At 49.2% G+C, this 22,442-nt stretch overlaps 1 protein-coding gene across 11 annotated transcripts; it reads left to right on the top strand.

Annotated features, from left to right (window-relative positions):
• Positions 1-47: 47 nt before the first annotated feature.
• Positions 48-19,943, top strand: LOC120990570 (rho-related BTB domain-containing protein 2-like). Of its 11 annotated transcripts, XR_005776453.1 has the most exons (12): positions 48-180; positions 3,075-3,276; positions 3,349-3,452; positions 11,349-11,534; positions 11,612-12,573; positions 13,059-13,177; positions 13,559-13,709; positions 14,211-14,299; positions 14,403-14,508; positions 14,626-15,643; positions 16,236-17,752; positions 18,685-19,415. XR_005776453.1 is itself a non-coding variant. In XM_040419464.1 (11 exons), exons 2-11 carry the CDS (start codon positions 3,085-3,087, stop codon positions 19,648-19,650), a joined length of 2,043 nt encoding a protein of 680 aa, XP_040275398.1. In that variant the 5' UTR covers positions 48-180; positions 3,075-3,084; the 3' UTR covers positions 19,651-19,943. The 11 variants fall into 11 exon arrangements, 8 of the variants coding, with proteins under 8 accessions (XP_040275398.1, XP_040275400.1, XP_040275393.1 ...); XR_005776451.1 differs by lacking the exons at positions 16,236-17,752; positions 18,685-19,415 and adding an exon at positions 15,690-15,870; XR_005776452.1 differs by lacking the exons at positions 16,236-17,752; positions 18,685-19,415 and adding an exon at positions 15,715-15,751.
• Positions 19,944-22,442: the final 2,499 nt, after the last annotated feature.

Raw genomic sequence — 22,442 nt, 5'->3', positions numbered from 1 at the left:
GGCGGAAGGTGTGTCCTTCGCGGAAGCATCGCTGTGATTGGCTGGCCGCTGATGGTAGCGGGGCTGCGGCTGCTGGACGCTACACACGGAGCTCGGAGCTCGGGGACGATGAGATCGAGGGGCCGGTCAGGAAGGCGGCGGAAGAGACGAGAGGCGCCCCCGGGGGAGGACGCGGCACCGGTATAGCGAGACGGCGGGCGTTAGATGTGTAGACGAGAGGGGCCCCCCGGGGGCGGAGCCTGAGTCCTATACATCCTGTAATATAGGTGACCCCCAGTACAGGGAGAGAGGGGCCCCCCGGGGAGGAGCCTGAGTCCTATACATCCTGTAATATAGGTGGCCCCCCCAGTACAGGGAGAGAGGGGCCCCCGGGGGGAGGAGCCTGACTCCTATACATCCTGTAATGTAGGTGACCCCCCCAGTACAGGGAGAGAGTGGCCCCCCGGGGGAGGAGCCTGAGTCCTATACATCCTGTAATATAGGTGACCCCCAGTACAGGGAGAGAGGGGCCCCCCGGGGGAGGAGCCTGAGTCCTATACATCCTGTAATATAGGTGACCCCCCCAGTACAGGGAGAGAGGGGCCCCCGGGGGAGGAGCCTGAGTCCTATACATCCTGTAATATAGGTGACCCCCCCAGTACAGGGAGAGAGGGGCCCCCGGGGGAGGAGCCTGAGTCCTATACATCCTGTAATATAGGTGACCCCCAGTACAGGGAGAGAGGGCCCCCCCGGGGGAGGAGCCTGAGTCCTATACATCCTGTAATATAGGTGACCCCCAGTACAGGGAGAGAGGGGCCCCCCGGGGGAGGAGCCTGAGTCCTATACATCCTGTAATATAGGTGACCCCCCCAGTACAGGGAGAGAGGGGCCCCCTGTACATTATATCTCCCCCATTACAGGATACACCCCCCCCCCTGTACATTATATCTCCCCCCATTACAGGATACACCCCCCTGTACATTATATCTCCCCCATTACAGGATACACCCCCTGTACATTATATCTCCCTCCATTACAGGATACACCCCCCTGTACATTATATCTCCCCCCATTACAGGATACACCCCCCTGTACATTATATCTCCCCCATTACAGGATACACCCCCTGTACATTATATCTCCCTCCATTACAGGATACACCCCCTGTACATTATATCTCCCCCCATTACAGGATACACCCCCCCCTGTACATTATATCTCCCTCCATTACAGGATACACCCCCCTGTACATTATATCTCCCCCATTACAGGATACACCCCCCCTGTACATTATATCTCCCCCATTACAGGATACACCCCCCTGTACATTATATCTCCCCCCATTACAGGATACACCCCCTGTACATTATATCTCCCCCCATTACAGGATACACCCCCCCCCCTGTACATTATATCTCCCCCCATTACAGGATACACCCCCCTGTACATTATATCTCCCCCCATTACAGGATACACCCCCCCCCCCTGTACATTATATCTCCCCCCATTACAGGATACACCCCCTGTACATTATATCTCCCCCCATTACAGGATACACCCCCCCTGTACATTATATCTCCCCCCATTACAGGATACACCCCCCCCCCTGTACATTATATCCCCCCCATTACAGGATACACCCCCCTGTACATTATATCTCCCCCCATTACAGGATACACCCCCTGTACATTATATCTCCCCCCATTACAGGATACACCCCCTGTACATTATATCTCCCCCCATTACAGGATACACCCCCCCCTGTACATTATATCTCCCCCCATTACAGGATACACCCCCTGTACATTATATTTCCCCCCATTACAGGATACACCCCCTGTACATTATATCTCCCCCATTACAGGATACACCCCCCCTGTACATTATATCTCCCCCCATTACAGGATACACCCCCCTGTACATTATATCTCCCCCATTACAGGATACACCCCCCTGTACATTATATCTCCCCCATTACAGGATATACCCCCCCCCCCTGTACATTATATCTCCCCCCCCCCCATTACAGGATACACCCCCTGTACATTATATCTCCCCCCATTACAGGATACACCCCCTGTACATTATATCTTCCCCATTACAGGATACACCCCCTGTACATTATATCTCCCCCATTACAGGATACACCCCCTGTACATTATATCTCCCCCCATTACAGGATACACCCCCCCCCTGTACATTATATCTCCCCCATTACAGGATACACCCCCCCCCCCCTGTACATTATATCTCCCCCCATTACAGGATACACCCCCCTGTACATTATATCTCCCCCCATTACAGGATACACCCCCCTGTACATTATATCTCCCCATTACAGGATACACCCCCCTGTACATTATATCTCCCCCCATTACAGGATACACCCCCTGTACATTATATCTCCCCCCATTACAGGATACACCCCCTGTACATTATATCTCCCCCCATTACAGGATACACCCCCTGTACATTATATCTCCCCCATTACAGGATACACCCCCCTGTACATTATATCTCCCCCCATTACAGGATACACCCCCTGTACATTATATCTCCCCCCATTACAGGATACACCCCCCTGTACATTATATCTCCCCCCATTACAGGATACACCCCCTGTACATTATATCTCCCCCCCCATTACAGGATACCCCCCCCTGTACATTATATCTCCCCCCCCATTACAGGATACACCCCCTGTACATTATATCTCCCCCCCCATTACAGGATACACCCCCTGTACATTATATCTCCCCCATTACAGGATACACCCCCTGTACATTATATCTCCCCCCATTACAGGATACACCCCCTGTACATTATATCTCCCCCCATTACAGGATACACCCCCCCCTGTACATTATATCTCCCCCCATTACAGGGGTATATCTGTCCTAGCCTGAGAGGATCTGAGCCTCTGCTCCCTTTACACCGGCAGATGTTCGGCAGTGTAAGGGACCTTAAGCGCCCGCCCAGTGAGACGTGTCCAGTGCTTCTGGGATTAGAGTCCTGACCTTTCTTGTGGGGGTCGGTCCCTAGCTCTGTAGTTTGAGGGGTCTTGGGTATGTGGGTAACCCCTCTTCTCTCCACAGACCCATCTTCATGGACGCTGACCTGGACTATGAGCGGCCCAATGTGGAGACCATTAAGTGTGTGGTAGTGGGAGACAATGCGGTGGGGAAGACCCGACTTATCTGTGCCCGAGCCTGTAATGCCACGCTGACCCAGTACCAGCTGCTCGCCACCCACGTGCCTACCGTGTGGGCCATCGACCAGTACAGAGTGTGCCAGGAGGTAGGTGGCAGTGGATAAAGGGGAGCATTAGCCAGTGGTGATGATGTCATCGGATGATCCTGTCCCCTGCAGGTCCTGGAGCGCTCCCGTGATGTGGTGGACGAGGTCAGCGTCTCCCTCCGCCTCTGGGACACATTTGGAGACCACCACAAGGACAGGCGCTTTGCTTATGGGAGGTGAGGGGCTTCTGTGGTGTCAATATCTGGATCAAAGAATATGTGAAGGACGAGTGTGCATATCACCTGAAGTGACCGCCACGTGGCCCTCACTGAGCACAAGTAATCACACCCCTGAGAGTAGTGATGGCACGCTGGAGAGCGTGGTCTAGTGGGTGTGGAAGATAGGGACGTCGAGGTCCGATTGGGGGTGTGGGAGCATGTGGCGTGGCGAGGGGCATAGAGATAGTGAAGTTCAATGGGAGCTCGGGATAGGGATGGTTGAGTGGGAGGATAGGGGTGGTGATAGCCAGTAGAGATGGTGGGAGCAGGGATGGTGAGGTCCGGTGGAAGTGGGAGGATAGGTGTTGTGGTATCCAGTAGAGATGGTGGGAATGGGGGGCATAGGGATGGTGAGGTCCTGTGGGAGGATAGGTGTGGTGATATCCAGTAGAGATGGTGAGGTCTGGTGGAAGCGGGAGGATAGGGGTGGTGATATCCAGTAGAGATGGTGGGAACGGGGGGCATAGGGATGGTGAGGTCCTGTGGGAGGATAGGTGTGGTGATATCCAGTAGAGATGGTGGGATTGGGATCATAGGGATGGTGAGGTTCTGTGGAAGTGGGAGGATAGGGGTGGTGATATCCAGTAGAGATGGTGGGAACGGAGGGGATAGGGATGGTGAGGTCCGGTGGAAGTGGGAGGATAGGGGTGGTGATATCCAGTAGAGATGGTGGGAACGGGGGGCATAGGGATGGTGTCCTGTGGGAGGATAGGGGTGGTGATATCCAGTAGAGATGGTGGGATTGAGATCATAGGGATGGTGAGGTCCGGTGGAAGTGGGAGGATAGGTGTGGTGGTATCCAGTAGAGATGGTGGGAACGGGGGGCATAGGGATGGTGAGGTCCTGTGGGAGGATAGGTGTGATGATATCCAGTAGAGATGGTGGGATTGGGATCATAGGGATGGTGAGGTTCTGTGGAAGTGGGAGGATAGGGGTGGTGATATCCATTAGAGATGGTGGGAACGGGGGGCATAGGGATGGTGTCCTGTGGGAGGATAGGTGTGGTTCTATCCAGTAGAGATGGTGGGATTGGGATCATAGGGATGGTGAGGTCCTGTGGAAGTGGGAGGATAGGTGTGGTGCTATCCAGTAGAGATGGTGGGTGTAACGGACCGTTTCAGCAGACAAGGGGTTAAAATCAGTTTTGGCGATGTGCCCCTTTCTGAGAGACAGGCACAGCTACTGCAGAACACCAACTCCCGAACTGGATACAAAGTAGCACTCCAAACTGGAACCTCATGAATAGCTGCTAGCAGACGAACAGGAATCAGCTTACACTCCTGGCGATCAGTCTCTAACAGCATACAGCGGATCCCCCCCAATAACGAGACAAGGCTCCGTGTTGAGGGTCAAGCAGTGGTCTGAGGTGCTGGCACACCCAGCCTGGTTTTTATTACAGTTGTTGCAATTACAGGTCCGCCCACAGGGAGGTATAAAACAACCAAGCCCATCTGGTGTACACGCCCCTAGGGGACCAGAATGAAGACTGACATAGGACAGATATGCAGTACTGTAGGATACACAGAGACAATACATCCCCACAATGCATCATGGTTTCCTCCTCTCTGCCCTGGAGACACCCGAGGCGTAATCCAATTATCTCTCAAGACAAAGAGAAATCACCAATACACATGTGCAGACAACAGGACAGACATCACCATTTAAACACACAATGGGACAATGGCACAATAGAAACACACCCAGTATTTTCCTCCCAAGCTGACAAGTTACACTTATTATAAATTGTTACAACTTTGTGAGTTTACATTGGCCATACATATAACTTACATTAATTTAAACAGTATAACTTGGGGACAAACCTATCCAAAATTCACTTGAATAGGTTCAGGGGTTTAAAAGTTAGTATATGGCCCATAATCCAGGGGCAAGAGGCCAGCAGCCAGTCCTCTCCAAAACCCAGTGGTGAGGTTGGTTTCGCCACACATCGGGCCCCCCGCCCCCAGGGAAGACAATCCAGATACCTGACCTCACGCCGGTCGGTACCGGAGTTAGTCTGGCAGCCCACCCACAACCCAATACTGGACCTGTTGCATTTGGTAGCCTGTAGCCTTGCAAAAGGCCTCGCTGGTAAGGTTTGTCTTTTTGCTGATGACACAAAGATATGTAACAGGGTTGATGTTCCTGGAGGGAAACGCCAAATGGAAAAGGATTTAGGAAAACTAGAAGAATGGTCAGAACTCTGGAAACTGAAATTTAATGTGGATAAGTGCAAGATAATGCACCTGGGGCGTAAAAACCCAAAGGCAGAATATAGAATATTTGACACAGTCCTGACCTCAGTATCTGAGGAAAGGGATTTAGGAGTAATTATTTCAGAAGACTTAAAGGTGGGAAGACAATGTAATAGAGCAGCACGAAATGCCAGCAGAATGCTTGGATGTATAGGGAGAGGTATAAGCAGTAGAAAGAGTGAAGTGCTTATGCCGCTGTACAGAACACTGGTGAGACCTCACTTGGAGTATTGTGCGCAGTACTGGAGGCCATATCTCCAGAAGGATATAGATACTCTAGAGAGAGTTCAGAGAAGAGCTACTAAACTGGTACATGGATTGCAGGATAAAACTTACCAGGAAAGGTTAAAGGACCTTAATATGTATAGCTTGGAAGAAAGAAGAGACAGAGGGGATATGATAGAAACTGCTAAATACATAAAGGGAATCAACAAGGTAAAGGAAGAGAGAAGATTTACAGGAAGAAAAACTGCTACAAGAGGACATAGTGTTAAATTAGAGGGGCAAAGGTTTAAAAGTAATATAAGGAAGTATTACTTTACTGAGAGAGTAGTGGATGCATGGAATAGCCTTCCTGCAGAAGTGGTAGCTGCAAATACAGTGAAGGGGTTTAAGCATGTATGGGATAGGCACAAGGCCATCCTTCATATAAGATAGGGCCGGGGGCTATCCATAGTATTCAGTATATTGGGCAGACTAGATGGGCCACATGGGTCTTATCTGCCGACACATTCTATGTTTCTGTCTCTGTCCAGTGAGTCCACCAAGGTTATGCTGGAAGCTGGCACTTCCGGTCTCTGTGTTGCTCCCTGGCTTAGAGTCTGGTTGTTGGAGGGGGAGACCGACTGTCTCTACCCCCTGTGCTGTAAGTGCAGAGACCACGGTCCCATCTGCACTGTTGTGGGGCTTACTGTCTCTCCCTGGTGCGTTAAGCTGCCGCTGGGGAGAGGGGGTAACAAGCTCCTCTCCCATACATACTTCCAGCCGCTGAGGAGGGCGACCGACCGTCTCCGCTCCCAATACAGTGTCCTGCTGCTGGGGAATGGAGAGTGGGCTCCCAATTCCCAAAAAATCACTCTGCTGCTGGGGGGCCCCCTGTAACTCAGCCTGCCGCTGGGGAGGGAGGACGCTGCTCTCCTCTCCCTGCACTTCACACTGCCGCTGGGGAATGGAGACTGGGCTCCCAATTCCCTGCTGGACACTCTGCCGCTGGGGAGGGGAGACTGAGCGCTCTCTGTTAGGCCTCTCCAAAACCCAGTGGCGAGGTTGGTTTTGCCACAGTGGGATTGGGATCATAGGGATGGTGAGGTTCTGTGGAAGTGGGAGGATAGGTGTGGTGATATCCAGTAGAGATGGTGGGAACGGAGGGGATAGGGATGGTGAGGTCCGGTGGAAGTGGGAGGATAGGGGTGGTGATATCCAGTAGAGATGGTGGGAACGGGGGGCATAGGGATGGTGAGGTCCGGTGGAGGTGGGAGGATAGAGATGGTGGGAACGGGGAGGATAGGAATGGTGAGGTCCGGTGGAAGTGGGAGGATAGGGGTGGTGCTATCCAGTAGAGATGTTGGGAACGGGGGGGATAGGGATGGTGAGGTCCGGTGGAAGCGGGAGGATAGGGGTGGTGATATCCAGTAGAGATGGTGGGCGCGGGGATGGTGAGTTCCAGTGGAGGATAGGGGTGGTGAGATCCGGTAGGGGTGTTGGGAGCGGGATCATAGGGATGGTGAGTTCTGGTGGGTGCGGGGCATAGGGATGGTGAGGTCCAGTGGGAGCGGGAGATATGGATGGTGAGGTCCAGTGGGAGCAGGATCATAGGGATAATGAGGTCCGGTGGGAGCGGGATCATAGGGATGGTGAGGTCCGGTGGGAGCGGGGCATATGGATGGTGAGGTCCAGTGGGAGCAGGAGATAGGGATGGTGAGGTCCGGTGGGAGCAGTGGATAGGGCTGGTGAGGTCCGGTGGGAGCAGTGGATAGGGCTGGTGAGGTCCGGTGGGAGCAGTGGATAGGGATGGTGAGGTCCGGTGGGAGCAGTGGATAGGGCTGGTGAGGTCCGGTGGGAGCAGTGGATAGGGCTGGTGAGGTCCGGTGGGAGCAGTGGATAGGGCTGGTGAGGTCCGGTGGGAGCAGTGGATAGGGATGGTGAGGTCCGGTGGGAGCAGTGGATAGGGCTGGTGAGGTCCGGTGGGAGCAGTGGATAGGGCTGGTGAGGTCCGGTGGGAGCAGTGGATAGGGCTGGTGAGGTCCGGTGGGAGCAGTGGATAGGGATGGTGAGGTCCGGTGGGAGCAGTGGATAGGGATGGTGGGGTCCGGTGGGAGCAGTGGATAGGGATGGTGAGGTCCGGTGGGAGCAGTGGATAGGGATGGTGAGGTCCGGTGGGAGCAGTGGATAGGGATGGTGAGGTCCGGTGGGAGCAGTGGATAGGGATGGTGAGGTCCGGTGGGAGCAGTGGATAGGGATGGTGAGGTCCGGTGGGAGCAGTGGATAGGGATGGTGAGGTCCGGTGGGAGCAGTGGATAGGGATGGTGAGGTCCGGTGGGAGCAGTGGATAGGGATGGTGAGGTCCGGTGGGAGCAGTGGATAGGGATGGTGAGGTCCGGTGGGAGCAGTGGATAGGGATGGTGAGGTCCGGTGGGAGCAGTGGATAGGGATGGTGAGGTCCGGTGGGAGCAGTGGATAGGGATGGTGAGGTCCGGTGGGAGCAGTGGATAGGGATGGTGAGGTCCGGTGGGAGCGGGATCATAGGGATGTTGGGGTTCGGTGGCTGCAGTGGATGGGGGGGGGGGGGGGGAGATCCAGTTGTTGCGCTGTATCTTTGCTCCTCAGATGTTTTTGGATGAATGTTCTGGATTCTCCTCCCATGCGTCTTGGGCTTTGCTCTGGCTATGAGGCGGTGTTCCATAGGTGAAGGTAGTAATGAGCTCTACGTCTTGTAGATGTACAGGGGTCCCCAGAGCCCCCCATGTGTCATCTTATACATACTTGACCAGCCCCCACCCCTTCTAAAAATATGTGCACAGACGCACTGCTGGGGGTCTCTGTGACCCATGTATTACACCCTTCACTGGAGGTGTTCGTGACCCATGTATTGCCCCTCCCCCGGGTATGTTCATATATCACACCCTTCTTTGCAGGGGTCAGTGACCCTTCTATTACACCCTCCCCTGGGTATGTTGGTGACCCGTGTATTACACTCTCCCCTGGGGATGTTGGTGGCCCGTCTATTACACCCTCCCCTGGGCATGTTGGTGACCCGTGTATTACACCCTCCCCTGGGCATGTTGGTGACCCGTGTATTACACTCTCCCCTGGGCATGTTGGTGACCCGTGTATTACACTCTCCCCTGGGCATGTTGGTGACCCGTGTATTACACTCTCCCCTGGGCATGTTGGAGACCCGTGTATTACACTCTCCCCTGGGCATGTTGGTGACCCGTGTATTACACTCTCCCCTGGGCATGTTGGAGACCCGTGTATTACACTCTCCCCTGGGCATGTTGGTGACCCGTGTATTACACTCTCCCCTGGGCATGTTGGAGACCCGTGTATTACACTCTCCCCTGGGCATGTTGGTGACCCGTGTATTACACTCTCCCCTGGGCATGTTGGAGACCCGTGTATTACACTCTCCCCTGGGCATGTTGGTGACCCGTGTATTACACTCTCCCCTGGGCATGTTGGTGACCCGTGTATTACACTCTCCCCTGGGCATGTTGGTGACCCGTGTATTACACTCTCCCCTGGGCATGTTGGTGACCCGTGTATTACACTCTCCCCTGGGCATGTTGGTGACCCGTGTATTACACTCTCCCCTGGGCATGTTGGTGACCCGTGTATTACACTCTCCCCTGGGCATGTTGGTGACCCGTGTATTACACTCTCCCCTGGGCATGTTGGTGACCCGTGTATTACACTCTCCCCTGGGCATGTTGGTGACCCGTGTATTACACTCTCCCCTGGGCATGTTGGTGACCCGTGTATTACACTCTCCCCTGGGCATGTTGGTGACCCGTGTATTACACTCTCCTCTGCGTATGCTGGTGACCCGTGTATTACACTCTCCTCTGGGTATGCTGGTGACCCGTGTATTACACTCTCCTCTGGGGAAGTTGGTGACCTGTGTATTACACCCCCTCTGGGTATGCTGGTGACCCGAGTATTACACTCTCCCCTGGGGATGTTGGTGGCCCGTCTATTACACCTGCCCCCCACTACCCCCTGGGGGTTTCAGTGACTCTTGTATTGCACTCTCCTCTGGGAGTCACTGTGACCCATGTATTACACCCTCCTCTAGGCATGTGGTAGTTTTTGGAACTCCTCGATCTTGTGAGGTTCCTGACGTGTCTGGCTGGAGGCCACATTCTCGCGCCCAGCGCCTGCACTCTCTCACATGACTAGTCTCCTCTCTGAACACATGAGTGTACGCAGCTCCTGCTACCACCTCCTATTAATCTCATACTCCCTAGAACCCATGTATCCCCTCATCCCATCTGGACCCTCACAGAAGTGTTAACGCCTACACTGTGTAGGACTCTGTGGTTTCCCACATCCTGACTTGGGCCGTGGCCTCCACTGCACACTTCTTGCTGCACTCTGCGTGCTGATAAAATACCAGACACGTCTATTCTGTGTACCTGCCATGTACTATGGGACTATCATACATGTTGAGGGTTTAACATGCGGGAAGTGATAGGTGTGATTGCAGAAAGGTTCCTGGGAAGGGGGCACCTACATGTAAGGGGCCTGTATACAAGTATGGAGAAGATACATGAGAGGATAGAGAAGCTACATGTAAGGGGGAGTAATATTTTAGCATGAGGGGATAGATGGAGAAGCTACGTGTGAGAGGATAGATAGAAAAGGTAGATGTGAGCGTGAGAGGATAGATGGAGAAGGTACATGTGAGCGTGAGCGGATAGATGGAGAAGGTACATGTGAGCGTGAGAGGATAGATGGAGAAGGTACATGTGAGAGGATAGATGGAGAAGGTACATGTGAGCTTGAAGGGCTAGATGGAGAAGGTACTTGTGAGCGTGAGAGGATAGATGGAGAAGGTACATGTGAGCGTGAGAGGATAGATGGAGAAGGTACATGTGAGAGGATAGATTGAGAAGGTACATGTGAGCGTGAGAGGATAGATGGAGAAGGTACATGTGAGCGTGAGAGGATAGATGGAGAAGGTACTTGTGAGCGTGAGAGGATAGATGGAGAAGGTACTTGTGAGTGTGAGAGGATAGATGAAGAAGGTACTTGTGAGCGTGAGAGGATAGATGAAGAAGGTACTTGTGAGCGTGAGAGGATAGATGAAGAAGGTACTTGTGAGCGTGAAGATAGGTGGAGAAGGTACAAGTGAGCGTAAAGATAGGTGGAGAAGGTACATGTGAGCGTGAGAGGATAGATAGAGAAGCTACATGTGAGTAAGTGAAGTGGAGACTTGTGAAAGAAGGAAGTGTGTGGTGGAAACATGGACATTAGTCTGACAGGTAGTTACTGTATGTGTGGAAAGGGTTGGTGTGGCTAGAGGCTTGTAGGTATGTACCTCCAGTTTTTCCTCAGGTGCTGTGTTTCCTCACTTATGCTTGGGTGGTCTTATTCTCTGCAGGTCTGACGTGGTGGTTCTTTGCTTCTCTTTGGCTAACCCTTATTCTCTGCGTCACGTCAAGAGCATGTGGCTGCCAGAGATCAAGCACTTCTGCCCTCGCACTCCTGTGGTGTTGGTGGGGTGTCAGCTGGACCTGCGGTATGCTGATCTGGATGCTGTGAATCGAGCCCGCCGCCCCCTGGCTAAGTGAGTCCTTTGGCCAACGCCTGCTGTAGAATATTGAGCCTATGATCCCAGTTTTAATACTTGTGTCTTTGTCTCAGACCTATAAAGCCTACAGACATTCTGTCTCCAGAGACTGGCCATGAGGTGGCCAAAGAGCTAGGCATCCCCTATTACGAGACCAGTGTGGTGGCGCAGTTTGGGGTGAAGGATGTCTTTGACAATGCCATACGGGCAGCCCTTATTTCAAGAAGACACTTGCAGTTTTGGAAGTCTCATTTAAAGAAAGTTCAGCATCCATTGCTCCAAGCTCCATTCCTACCTCCTAAGCCTCCTCCACCCATCATACACCTCCCAGATCCTCCACAAAACAATGGCCAAGGCCCAGCTGCCCTGTTTTGCACCCCTCTGTGTGCTGATGTGGTTTTCCATTTGCTGAGTGGACAGAAGATCTTTGCCCATAAAGTCTATTTGGCCACTGCATGTTCCAAATTTTATGACCTCTTCACTTTAGAATTGTTACCTGCGGAGATGAATGATGAGAAGCCAACACAACGGAGTCCAGGGGTGAATGAACCTTTGTGGACTAGGAACCTTGCCATTGAGGGAAAATGTGAGGCCTTAAATGGACAGCTGCTTAGTCTTATGACTTCTGATGAGGATGGTGGTAGTGATGTGAATGGCGGAGGGAACACTCGTCTCGGTTGGGGCAGAAATTTGTCAGATTGGGGTAGAGGCTTTGTCAGCGTACAAATAGACATTGTAGACGATCCACTAACACAACGCAAAAGGTCAATGATGGTCATCCAGATGGATGCGCTCATCCAGGAGCAGCCACTAAGGGCAGTGCTGGAGTACTTGTACACGGGACACTTGAACCAGAGTAGGGCCGAGCTCATGCAGATCGCCACCATCGCCGAGGCCTTAGAGGTCTTTGACCTTCGTATGATGGTCTCCAACCTGCTAAATAAAGAGGGCTTCATGAATCAAGAAATCACAAAAGCCTTTCATGTGAGAAGAGCGAACCGGATCCGGGAGTGTCTGAGCCGAGGTCTCTTCTCTGGTACGAACTTGTCTCCATCTCATTGTTCGTAAGCGTCAGCATTTGAGGTGCACAGACTGCAGGGTAGTTCACATGGTAGTACCACTGTTCCGTACTTTCTAGGCCACATTAGTGCAGGATAGGACCATACCGGGTAACATGTGGAATCAGTTGCTTTGTATAGTGAAGACATTCGTGAAAGAGTCCTTAGACTCCATGTTGGTTGTTGGCCACCGTTCTCCTCACTTGACCATCCTTCAACAACAAGCACAGAAAAGGCTGGGTGAGATTCTTCATGGTTGACTGAGCAGGTTCGGGCCCTAAGGTTGTGGCCAGTTATTGCCTTCACTGATGGCTCCTAGAGAGGACCAAACAGGCTATAGGTCTAGATTCTTCTACTACAATGCTGCACGCCTGGGGTCGTGGGGCAGTTTATAGTCATCATTCTTGTAGTTTCAGCTGTTTTGTGTATCCCTCCATTAAACATGAATTTGTCCTCCCATCAGATGTGGTATTTACAGTGGACGACGGCCCCGTACCTGCCCACAAGCCCCTTCTGATAGCAAACTGTGACTGGATGGTGGCCATGTTCCGGGGCTCATTTCGGGAGAGCTTCACCCGAGGGGTAATGTCACTTATTTTTATTGTATGTTATCCAGAGACGTGTATATAACATGTGTAGGCCCGGGGGGCTTGTTATGTGAGCTGCTCCAGATAACATCACTCATGTCATGTTCGAAGCGTCCACAGATGAGCTGGTGTTCATACCCGTGTATCTTGCCCTCATCCTGAGTTACCTCACACACTATCCTCCAGTCACTTCTTTACTGACTGAGGTACCACTCACAGCCTCGTAAAACCAGAAGTCTGCTGCATTGTGGTGCTGCAGATGTAGGGACCTGTTAAAGGGAGGTGCTGTGGCTTTATCAGCCTGGGGGGTTGGGTCTCACTTATAGATCAGTGTCCACCATGACATAATAATGGAAGCTCCTTGTTCATCTCGCAGGTCTCTCTGCCCGGCACGTCGTCCTCCTGCCTGCGGGCAGTTCTGGAGTATCTGTACCTTGGTCATTTCTCACCAAGACCCGAGCTGGACTGTACGGAACTCCTGATCCTGAGTAACCGGCTGTGTCTTCCGCACCTGCAGGCTCTGACTGGTGAGCAGCCCCCAAGGATTGGGGATGGGAGGGTTAACCACCAGACCCATGTGTTCAAAGCACTGTGCAAAATCCCAGCCGCAGTAAAAGCGGGTTGTGATGTCACAAAAGTCTGTGCATCTAAGCTGGTTCTGATGTCACGTGTATCTAAGCCAACTGTAAGTGCCTTAATTCACGACATAATAGTGGAGTGACATCTGGCCCACGTATTGTGCCTCCTGCCGTCTGTCCTCTGGAGGCCGTGTCCTTGCTCTCCACGCTGTGCATGACGTGAGGCATGTGCCTGGCGCCGCGTCCTCTATAGATTATCAATGTGACCTCCAGAATGTGAGATCAGGATCAATACAAACTTTCCCTCTGCTGCTCTGATCTTCCAGGCATCACACACATCCCATGTGCCCCCTGGATCTGCCATTATCCGCACCATAGTAAAGTTCTGGGGTTCGAGGGTCCACCATGCACAGGCCGTGTTACATGTAACATGTCTGTGTCTTGTTCTAGAGCAACATGCTGTGGATGAGCTCCTGGCGTCCTGTGTGCAGGGAGCAGATATAGCTGGACAAGTTCTCCAGTATCTGGACATAGCGCAGGTGAGCTGCCATCAAGCACTAATTGGTGGTAGGGGGGGACGGGCCTGCATTTGGATGTTCCTCCTGGGTTGACTGATGGTTGCCTGGTCCTGTTCTTTTCTAGTTCCACAATGCCAAGCAGCTGACGGACTGGTGCCTCCACTACATCTGTACCAACTACAATGCTGTGTGCCGAAGGTTTCCCCGGGAGCTGAAATACATGTCGCCAGGTGATTTTTGGCTGCGTTGATCGTAGGGCTCTGCTACGAGGGGAGGGGAACAGGGGGAGAACATGGACATGCGGGCTTTGGTTCTCTATTACAAGGTCTTCTCTGTTCTGTCCACAGATAATAAGAGCCACTTTGAGCGCTGTCGTTGGCCCCCGGTGTGGTATCTGAAGGAAGAAGATCGCTACCTGCGCTGCAGGAAGGAGCGCGAACGTGAAGAGGAGATGATCCGTAAACAGCACAGCAAGAGTAAGTGGTGTTTCTGGCGGCCATCATCCTCCACTTCCTCATCATCGGTGTCCTGACGTGACGGCTCCTGTGCCTTCCATGTGGTGGAGAAGAAGAGCCTGTTCCTGATAATCTCCAGCTTGTGTAATCCTCAGAACCTCCTTACTCATTGTTATTGCACTACATGGACCACACAAGTCAATGGTGACACTAACCACTTGGGATCTTCTAAACCCGAAGACGCCACAAGAAAAATTGTTACCACTGAGCATCAACCCAAAAATTCTAGGTGATCTTGTGGGATTCCTGTCACCGCTGTGGAGCAACACTTAGTGTTATGCTATAAATCAGTATTTGCCGTGGTTGGAAGGGGCAGGGACGCCCTAGTATTGTACATGGGGCTAATGGAGAATGTCAAGCTGCGGGAAGGTAGATTTGTGGAGCCATGACCAGGCTGCTCCCTCTCCATGCTTCATGTGCCCAGCCTCCTTTGTCACCTGTCATATGGTCCTACATGATGGGCCTTCCTGTACGTCTTTAGCGCGGTCAGAACGTTTTCCCCCGATTACATGCAGTGGTGTTACATGCATGTGCATGCACTTTAGGTTTTTCTACATTTCACGTATATTGAGTTTGCCTCCCGGGGGTACCTGGCGCCTTTATAGGAGGTTTTGCTGTGGTGGTGGATGGTGTTCAGGTGTGTGGTTTCTCGCTTGGCGTTTTTATAAGTGACCTTTTCTAACACATGATTTCAGTATTAGGTATTGTTTCCTGGTCTTACATTTCAAGCCCCACTAGGACATGACACGACCCCACATTCTCCGCCCAGGGTTCCAGATGAGGTGGACATTACGATTCATGTCTGGTATTAATGGCTACACGTGATAACCATGCTGTGACATGATGGGGGGTGGTATCAGGACGAGGGCTGGTGCGCGGTACGGTATCGGGACGAGGGCTGGTGCACGGTATCGGGACGAGGGCTGGTACGCGGTACGGTATCGGGACGAGGGCTGGTGCACGGTATCGGGACGAGGGCTGGTACGCGGTACGGTATCGGAACGAGGGCTGGTACGCGGTACGGTATCGGAACGAGGGCTGGTACGCGGTACGGTATCAGGACGAGGGCTGGTACGCGGTACGGTATCGGGACGAGGGCTGATACGCGGTACGGTATCGGGACGAGGGCTGGTACGCGGTACGGTATCGGGACGAGGGCTGGTACGGTATCGGAACGAGGGCTGGTACGCGGTACGGTATCGGAACGAGGGCTGGTACGGTATCAGGACGAGGGCTGGTACGCGGTACGGTATCAGGACGAGGGCTGGTACGCGGTACGGTATCAGGACGAGGGCTGGTACGCGGTACGGTATCGGAACGAGGGCTGGTACGCGGTACGGTATCGGAACGAGGGCTGGTACGCGGTACGGTATCAGGACGAGGGCTGGTACGCGGTACGGTATCAGGACGAGGGCTGGTACGCGGTACGGTATCAGGACGAGGGCTGGTACACGGTACGGTATCAGGACGAGGGCTGGTACGCGGTACGGTATCAGGACGAGGGCTGGTACGTGTACGGTATCAGGATGAGGGGTCACAGTGTACGTTTCTCTACTTTGTCAGCTCCGCTTTTCTCTCGTGTTCTAGAATATCCTATTATAATGTGATTCTCTTGAGCTATTGAGCAACACAGCGCAAACTTCTATAGGAAAGTCGTCCTATCAGGGAACCTGTGGTCACCTTCCACTGCCAGCGGTAGCCAATCAGTGTTCTGAGCTGTGGTCATTGAGAAGTTTGCAGTCAGTATTGGGATCTCGCTTTCTCCATGTGGTGCTGAGACGATTGGCACAATGTTTACATCTTTCTAATGCAGCCTTACAGCCAGGAGACCATGAGACGTGACACGTTGTAGACTCTCTAATGGACCCAGCGGGGATTTAGTGGGCTGCTGTGGCCTTACATCATGGAGGAGACCATCCAGTGCATGATGGAGGTGACTCGACAGCATCCTGCACAGGTCGGACTCTGGTGTCTTTGTAGCATGCAATTAATGATGGACACGAGACGGTTACGTGCACAGTTTTTTACTTTTTTTGATAACATGTGATTCTTTGCAAGTTGCTTCGGCCTCCATCCTCCACATCCAGTATGGACACTTAGCTCTCAAAACTACAACTCTCACCGGAAGTCTGACTTCCCAGCACAGAAGGGAAACACTTTTTCTATTATTGTTGTTTGGACTTTTCATGCTCCGCGGCTCAGTCCTTCACCCAAGATGCCAAAACAGCAGCCACGTTCCTTCTCCCAGTCACAAGGGGAGCCATGTAGGGAGGCTCTTCCTTCACGACTAATCTCACATGTTTACAGCACAAAACCCGTCCTGCAAAAAAAAGCAACTGACCTGCTTCACAACCTCTGTGCCTTTACCAACCCAATGGGAACTGGACAAGTAGTAATCTGACACCGAAAACAATCCCGGCCGGGATGTTAGATCCACCCCTCCAGCTCCACCAGTCTTACTTCTATCTGCTTGAATGGTATGGTCCATTGTAGATATTCTCCTTTGCAGGGTTGAATGGAATGGACCACCCAGAGTGCATGTGGCTGATGCCATCCTCTTCTCCATCTTAAAGTGGGTTGTATGAGATTACAAGAAGTAACTGTGTGATCCACAGTCTGTGCCTCTTTTGTCCATGGGCTGTCTGGTACTCAATAGAGTGGAGCTAAGCTGCAAAAACAGTCCACCCCATGGACAAGGGTGGCACTGATTATAAGAGAAAGCAGCCATGTTGTTCTCCTACAAGCCTTTTAAGCCATGTTCCTCTCATCAGACTAATTAAGACTGTAGTATTTTCCTGTGCCTCTCATGAGGCTACTCGGGTAACTGTTGTACGTGTCCCATCAGACTGGGTAGCTGTTTACATCTCCCATTAGATTACCAGACTGCTTGGGTAGCTGTTGTACATGCCTTTTCATACTACTTGGGTAGCTGTTGTACATGCCCCTTCAGACTGCTTGGGTAGCAGTTTCATAAGGAACATTTGAGTGCTTGGTTAGCTATTGTACTTCTTCATCAGACTGCTTGGGTAGCTGTTGCATGTGCCCCTTCAGACTGCTTGGGTAGCCGTTTCATGAGGAACATTTGAGTGCTTAGTTAGCTATTGTACTTCCTCATGAGACTGCTTGGGTGTGCTCCATCTGGCTGCTTAAGTAGCTGTTGTATGTACCCTTTCAAACTGCTTGGGTAGCTGTTGTGTGTGTGCTGCCTCAGACTGCCTATTTAGCTGTTGTATGTGGTCCATCAGACTGCTTGGGTAGCTGTTGTACATGTCCCTTCAGACTGCTTGGGTAGCTGTTGTACGTGTTCCTTCAAGGGTAACTGTCATGTTTTCATAAAAAAAAATCTATTTTAGCATATGTTACTTCTGCAGCAGCATTATGCATAAAGCAATCTTTAGTTTCTTCACATACCACTGTTTTCCTTGAGTTTTTCCCTTCGTTACGGCTGTTTAAACATTTACAATATGAAGGCCTTCTGAAGATGGCTTCTGTGCCAGTTCTCTGAGGCCAAAATTGCTTTCCCTCACTTCCCATATACACTTGCTGTAGCCAGCAACTCCCTGCCAGCCAATCAGATCGGATTACAGAGAGACACGCCTCCTCGCTCTGAAGCCTAATGCAGGCATGCAGTATGAAGGACCGGCCTTCTGTCTTCTGTTTATACTAAAGGGAAGACAGACAAGCCATATCAACGGTCTTTTAAGGGAACAGTGGAAAGGGACATTAATGAAAGCTGATATTATAAGGTAATTAAAGATCTTTTGACAATCATTGACAGACGAACTCAGGTATACATGCCTAGCTCTAATAAACTATAAATAAATAAAAAATGACAGTTACCCTTTCAGACTGCTTGGGTAGCTGTTATACATGCCCCTTCAGACTGCTTAGGTAGCTGTTATACATGCCTCTTCAGACTGATTGGGTAGCTGTTGTATATGCCTCTTCAGACTGATTGGGTAGCTGTTGTATATGCCTCTTCAGACTGCTTGAGTAGCTGTTGTGTGTGCTCAATCAGATTGCTTGAGTAGCTGTTGTATGTGCCCCTTCTTCAGACTGCTTGGGTAGCTGTTGTGTGTGCTCCATCAGACTGCTTGAGTAGCTGTTGTATGTGCCCCTTCACACTGCTTGGGTAGCTGTTGTGTGTGCTCAATCAGATTGCTTGGGTAGTTGTTGTATGTGCTCCTTCTTCAGATTGCTTGGGTAGTTGTTGTATGTGCTCCTTCTTCAGACTGCTTGGGTAGTTGTTGTATGTGCTCCTTCTTCAGACTGCTTGGGAAGTTGTTGTATGTGCTCCTTCTTCAGACTGCTTGGGAAGTTGTTGTATGTGCTCCTTCTTCAGACTGCTTGGGAAGTTGTTGTATGTGCTCCTTCTTCAGACTGCTTGGGTAGTTGTTGTATGTGCTCCTTCAGACTGCTTGGGTAGCTGTTGTATGTGCTTCTTAAGACTGCTTGGAATAATTTGGCTCATGCTGTGTGCTTCCAATCATGGTTGAAAGGGTATGATCTAGGGAGACTTGTTGAATTGTGGAGGTGTCTATGATATTTCAGCTTTAATTTCTCAGAATCTCTTGGGGAATGTTGCAGCAGTTTGGTCCTCTGTTCCCTGGGACTAGCTTTCATAAATATGAGAAGAAGAAAGGTGGGTTATTGGTGGCTCATCTGATCGATACAATGGATATCTTTCATAAATACCCTCCTTGCCTTTTCTGTGCCTCCGTTCGGGATGGTATGGCCCTGTGCCTTCTAAGATGGTCTAAATGTCTGTGGTCCCAGTCCCTCTTATTTGACTGCTTGGGGGAAGGGGGGGTCTTCTTATCATCTGTTCCTCCCATTTTTTCTGCTTCTTCAGACTGAGATGGTATGGCCCATGCGTGCTTGTGGCATGGTGTTGCAGTGTTAAATGAAGACTGTGTGCAGTTGATGTCATTGACTCCTCTCTCCACAGTCCACATGATGGAGGATGTGACTTCTCTCCCACCTCGTTGCGGGCAGATACTGGTGGAGCTGAGGCGGTGGGGGAGGTTTTTTTTCCTACAATAAGGGCTGTTTGTAATTTTCTGTTTTATAATGATGCAACCTTTATACATGACTGATACTAACCAGAGACTCTGCCTCCAGCTGCCTGCAAACAAATAAACCTTTCTATGGTGTCCTGCGTGTGCCGCCTACTGTGCTCAGTGTCATGCTTCATGTTACCACAGCAAGAATCGTATTGTATAGCAGTTATATCCCTGTACATAGGAGCAGTATTATAGCAGTTATATTCTTGTACATAGGAGCAGTATTATAGTAGTGATATTCTTGTAGATAGGAGCAGTATTAGAGTAGTTATATTCTTGTACATAGAGAGCAGTATTATAGTAGTTATATTCTTGTACATAGGAGCAGTATTATAGTAGTTATATTCTTGTACATAGGAGCAGTATTATAGTAGTTATATTCTTGTACATAGGAGCAGTATTATAGTAGTTATATTCTTGTACATAGGAGCAGTATTATAGTAGTTATATTCTTGTACATAGGAGCAGTATTATAGTAGTTATATTCTTGTACATAGGAGCAGTATTATAGTAGTTATATTCCTGTACATAGGAGGCAGAATTATAGTAGTTATATTCCTGTACATAGGAGGCAGAATTATAGTAGTTATATTCCTGTACATAGGAGGCAGTATTATAGTAATTATATTCTTGTACATAGGAGCAGTAGTATAGTAGTTATATTCTTGTACATAGGAGCAGTATTATAGCAGTTATATTCCTGTACATAGGAGCAGTATTATAGTAGTTATATTCCTGTACATAGGAGCAGTATTATAGTAGTTATATTCCTGTACATAGGAGCAGTATTATAGTAGTTATATTCTTGTACATAGGAGCAGTATTATAGTAGTTATATTCTTGTACATAGGAGGCAGTATTATAGTAGTTATATTCTTGTACATAGGAGCAGTATTATAGCAGTTATATTCTTGTACATAGGAGGCAGTATTATAGCAGTTATATTCTTGTACATAGGAGCAGTATTAAAGTAGTTATATTCCTGTACATAGGAGCAGTATTATAGTAGTTATATTCTTGTACATAGGAGCAGTATTATAGTAGTTATATTCTTGTACATAGGAGGCAGTATTATAGTAGTTATATTCTTGTACATAGGAGCAGTAATATAGTAGTTATATTCTTGTACATAGGAGGCAGTATTATAGTAGTTATATTCTTGTACATAGGAGGCAGTATTATAGTAGTTATAGTCTTGTACATAGGAGCAGTATTATAGTAGTTATATTCTTGTACATAGGAGCAGTATTATAGTAGTTATAGTCTTGTACATAGGAGGCAGTATTATAGTAGTTATATTCTTGTACATAGGAGGCAGTATTATAGTAGTTATAGTCTTGTACATAGGAGCAGTATTATAGTAGTTATAGTCTTGTACATAAGAGCAGTATTATAGTAGTTATATTCTTGTACATAGGAGGCAGTATTATAGTAGTTATATTCTTGTACATAGGAGCAGTATTATAGTAGTTATATTCTTGTACATAGGAGCAGTATTATAGTAGTTATATTCCTGTACATAGGAGCAGTATTATAGTAGTAATATTCTTGTACATAGGAGGCAGTATTATAGTAGTTATATTCTTGTACATAGGAGCAGTATTATAGCAGTTATATTCTTGTACATAGGAGGCAGTATTATAGTAGTTATATTCTTGTACATAGGAGCAGTATTAAAGTAGTTATATTCCTGTACATAGGAGCAGTATTATAGTAGTTATATTCTTGTACATAGGAGCAGTATTATAGTAGTTATATTCTTGTACATAGGAGCAGTAATATAGTAGTTATATTCTTGTACATAGGAGCAGTATTATAGTAGTTATATTCTTGTACATAGGAGGCAGTATTATAGTAGTTATATTCTTGTACATAGGAGCAGTATTATAGAAGTTATATTATTGTATATAGGAGGCAGTATTATAGTAGTTATATTCTTGTACATAGGAGCAGTATTATAGTAGTTATATTCTTGTACATAGGAGCAGTATTATAGTAGTGTTATTCTTGTACATAGGAGCAGTATTATAGTAGTTATATTCTTGTACATAGGGGCAGTATTATAGTAGTTATATTCTTGTACATAGGAGCAGTATTATAGTAGTTATATTCTTGTACATAGGAGGCAGTATTATAGTAGTTATATTCTTGTACATAGGAGCAGTATTATAGTAGTTATATTCTTGTACATAGGAGCAGTAGTATAGAAGTTATATTCCTGTACATAGGAGCAGTAGTATAGTAGTTATATTCTTGTACATAGGAGCAGTATTATAGTAGTTATATTACGGTACATAGGGGCAGTATTATAGGAGTTATATTCTTGTACATAGGAGCAGTATTATAGTAGTTATATTCTTGTACATAGGAGCAGTATTATAGTAGTTATATTCTTGTACATAGGAGCAGTATTATAGTAGTTATATTCTTGTACATAGGAGCAGTATTATAGTAGTTATATTCTTGTACATTGGAGCAGTATTATAGTAGTTATATTCTTGTACATAGGAGCAGTATTATAGTAGTTATATTCTTGTACATAGGAGCAGTATTATAGTAGTTATATTCTTGTACATAGGAGCAGTA

The sequence above is a fragment of the Bufo bufo genome, chromosome 2 (genome assembly GCF_905171765.1).
Source record: "Bufo bufo chromosome 2, aBufBuf1.1, whole genome shotgun sequence".
Lineage (NCBI taxonomy): Eukaryota > Metazoa > Chordata > Amphibia > Anura > Bufonidae > Bufo > Bufo bufo.
Note: the sequence above shows the minus strand (reverse complement) of the source record. Positions and strands in the feature narration are given on the sequence as shown.